The sequence below is a fragment of the Microtus ochrogaster genome, chromosome 8, assembly GCF_000317375.1.
Source record: "Microtus ochrogaster isolate Prairie Vole_2 chromosome 8, MicOch1.0, whole genome shotgun sequence".
Lineage (NCBI taxonomy): Eukaryota > Metazoa > Chordata > Mammalia > Rodentia > Cricetidae > Microtus > Microtus ochrogaster.
In genome coordinates, this window is record NC_022015.1 from 61,517,071 (window position 1) to 61,519,324 (window position 2,254).

Sequence of the window (2,254 nt, forward strand, 5' to 3'; positions counted from 1 at the left end):
GGAATATAATCTGGGGAAACCCTAAGTGTCTCAATAACCTCATTTGCCAAACGGAGAGAAAGACAGCTGCCTGAAGCCCGGCCACGGTGGGGGCACACGAGGAATAAGGCAGGGATCACGGGAGTGTAGAGTGAGCATCCATAAGGTTTAAGTACAGCATAGGCTCTGATGCTCTGAGGTCCACAGCAACAAGCCTGGTGGCCTCAAATGTGCTCGCCCTTAACTCTGTACACTCTAGGGTCCCGAGGATTCTTGTAGGATGCGAGATAGAGTGAGCTGTGAAGGATGCTCCTGGGTCCAGAGCTTGTCCTAGACCTGAGCTGGCAGGACGCCAGCGGGGAACCCCGCCCTGGCGGCTGCCGGGTCCCCGGGGCTGGGCGCTGCTGGAGGAGCCGACGGGGCGGAGAGGAGCGCCGCGGGAGGAGGAGTAGGAGAAGGGGGCCGGTCAAGGGAAGTGCGACGTGTCTGAGGAGCCTTTTTATACCTCCTTCCCTGGAGCCCGGCAGCCACCTCCGCCATCCGCGTCCCTGCGCCCTGGATCTGGGCTCCGCCACAGCCACAGCATGTCGGGGGTCAAGAAGCAGAAGACGGTAGGCTGCCAGCCGCCTGCCTGGCCGTCCCCTCCCGCCCTACCGACCCGCAGTGGGTCCCGCCCTCCCCAGGAGGCTTGGACGCGGGACCCAGAGCCGGGAGGGAAGACACGGGTGCTCGGTGACAGGCAGGGACTTGGGGCTAAGTCCGCGTTCCCCTCAGCGGGCCACGTTCGGGGAGCCCCTCGCTGCCCGGTGCCTCTGGGAACCTCCATTCCTGGGGGTGGGGGTGGGTATCCTACGGGCCAGAGTCCTCCTGAGCTTGCGAAGTGGGTCCCAACCAGAAAATAGGACCAGATAGGAAAGTCCCTTCTTCCTCCAGTCCCGCTGCCCCGTCTTCGCCTGGACCTCAGCGCGCGCAGAGTGGGTGGTGGGCTGAGCTTCTGCCAGGTCTGCTCGCTGACCACACGTCAGCGACAGCCACCGGGGTTCTTCTAACTTGGGACCCTTCTTGGAGTAGACTAATGATAGACTTTCACAGAACTGCAATTATCTAGGCTAACTGGAGGAAATTGCATTTCCATACCGGCAGGCTTTAACCCTCTAGTGTGATTCTCCTCTCCCTATTGGCACGCGGTGGGGCGCGGGGAGCTCCGTTTGATAAGTACGATAAGGGGGAGGGTTTCCAGAGGCTGCAGTTTTCTCCACAGCGAATCTGGGCAGTTCCCCTTTTCATGGGAAAGCTGAGGGTACATTTAAAGTTGCTTCCCCCATAACAACCCTGTCTGTCTCTTGTAAATTTTGCCTTCTTAAAAGTGACACTATAGCCCAGTAAAAGTGGAGGGAAAGCAGTAATAATCATAGGCTCTGAGTTAGAAGGAACCTTACAGACAGAATTCGGATTCCTCAGATGTGGTCTACAGGCCTTAAATAAAATCCCACCCAGCTAGCTAGCCGGCTGCTGAACACTGGCCTCTACCGCCGCGTTGCTTGCCTCCAATGACTGTGGCAAAGGCGAGTAAACACAGACTTGGCATGTAGTAGGTGTTCAATAAATGTCATTGTACGCTGCTCAGGAGCGTACTCTGAGGGCTGGAGAAGTGAAAAGGAAAGGAGGGTGGAGGAGTCGGTCAGGAACTGGAGGTGTGACTACGGGGAAATATGGGTGCCCTGCGTCCTGGGCTGAGGTGGGGGGGGGGCGGGGGTGTCACACTGGACCAGCGGAAGTGTCCAGGAGGAAGGTGGCATCACTATGAGATGGGACAACAGTTGGGAGTTCAGTTGCTTCTGATGGGTAACTTCAAAGTAGAGGGACCCTCAGGACCGCATGAAATGAGCTTTATGACTATTGCTTGTACCCCTGCATCACTTGGTCAATCTCTGTTAGGCCCCAAGTGGTGTTTTCTGCCGTAGCAGTCTTTTTTTTTTTTTTTTTTTATGTTGGTGGCAATTAGTCTCAGCTCCTCACCTGCTTCAAGAGCTTCCAGTGCCTAGGAGGGACTTTGTCAGTCATCAGTCAGAAAGTAAATTCTCCCTTTTATTTCCCCAGTTAGAGAGAGTCTGTGAAGTACAGGACTGAAGGCAGGGCCTAAAAGGTCCATCCCAGAGGCTCCAGGTTCCAGTGAGTGTGCTGCTGCTGCTGCTGCTGCTGCTGCTGCTGCTGCTGCTGCTGCTGCTGCTGCTTCTTCTTCTTCTTCTTCTTCTTCTTCTTCTTCTTCTTCTTC

General features: G+C 56.1%; 1 protein-coding gene across 2 annotated transcripts in view; it reads left to right on the plus strand.

Annotated features, from left to right (window-relative positions):
- The first annotated feature begins 414 nt into the window (after window positions 1-414).
- Papss2 (3'-phosphoadenosine 5'-phosphosulfate synthase 2) overlaps window positions 415-2,254 on the plus strand; it is a 70,778-nt gene continuing 68,938 nt past the window's right edge. For both annotated transcript variants that reach the window (XM_013348108.1, XM_005352145.1), the window contains exon 1: window positions 415-590. In XM_013348108.1, coding sequence (XP_013203562.1) covers window positions 564-590 — 27 coding nt within the window. In that variant the 5' untranslated portion in view covers window positions 415-563. The remainder of the gene's footprint in view (window positions 591-2,254) is intronic.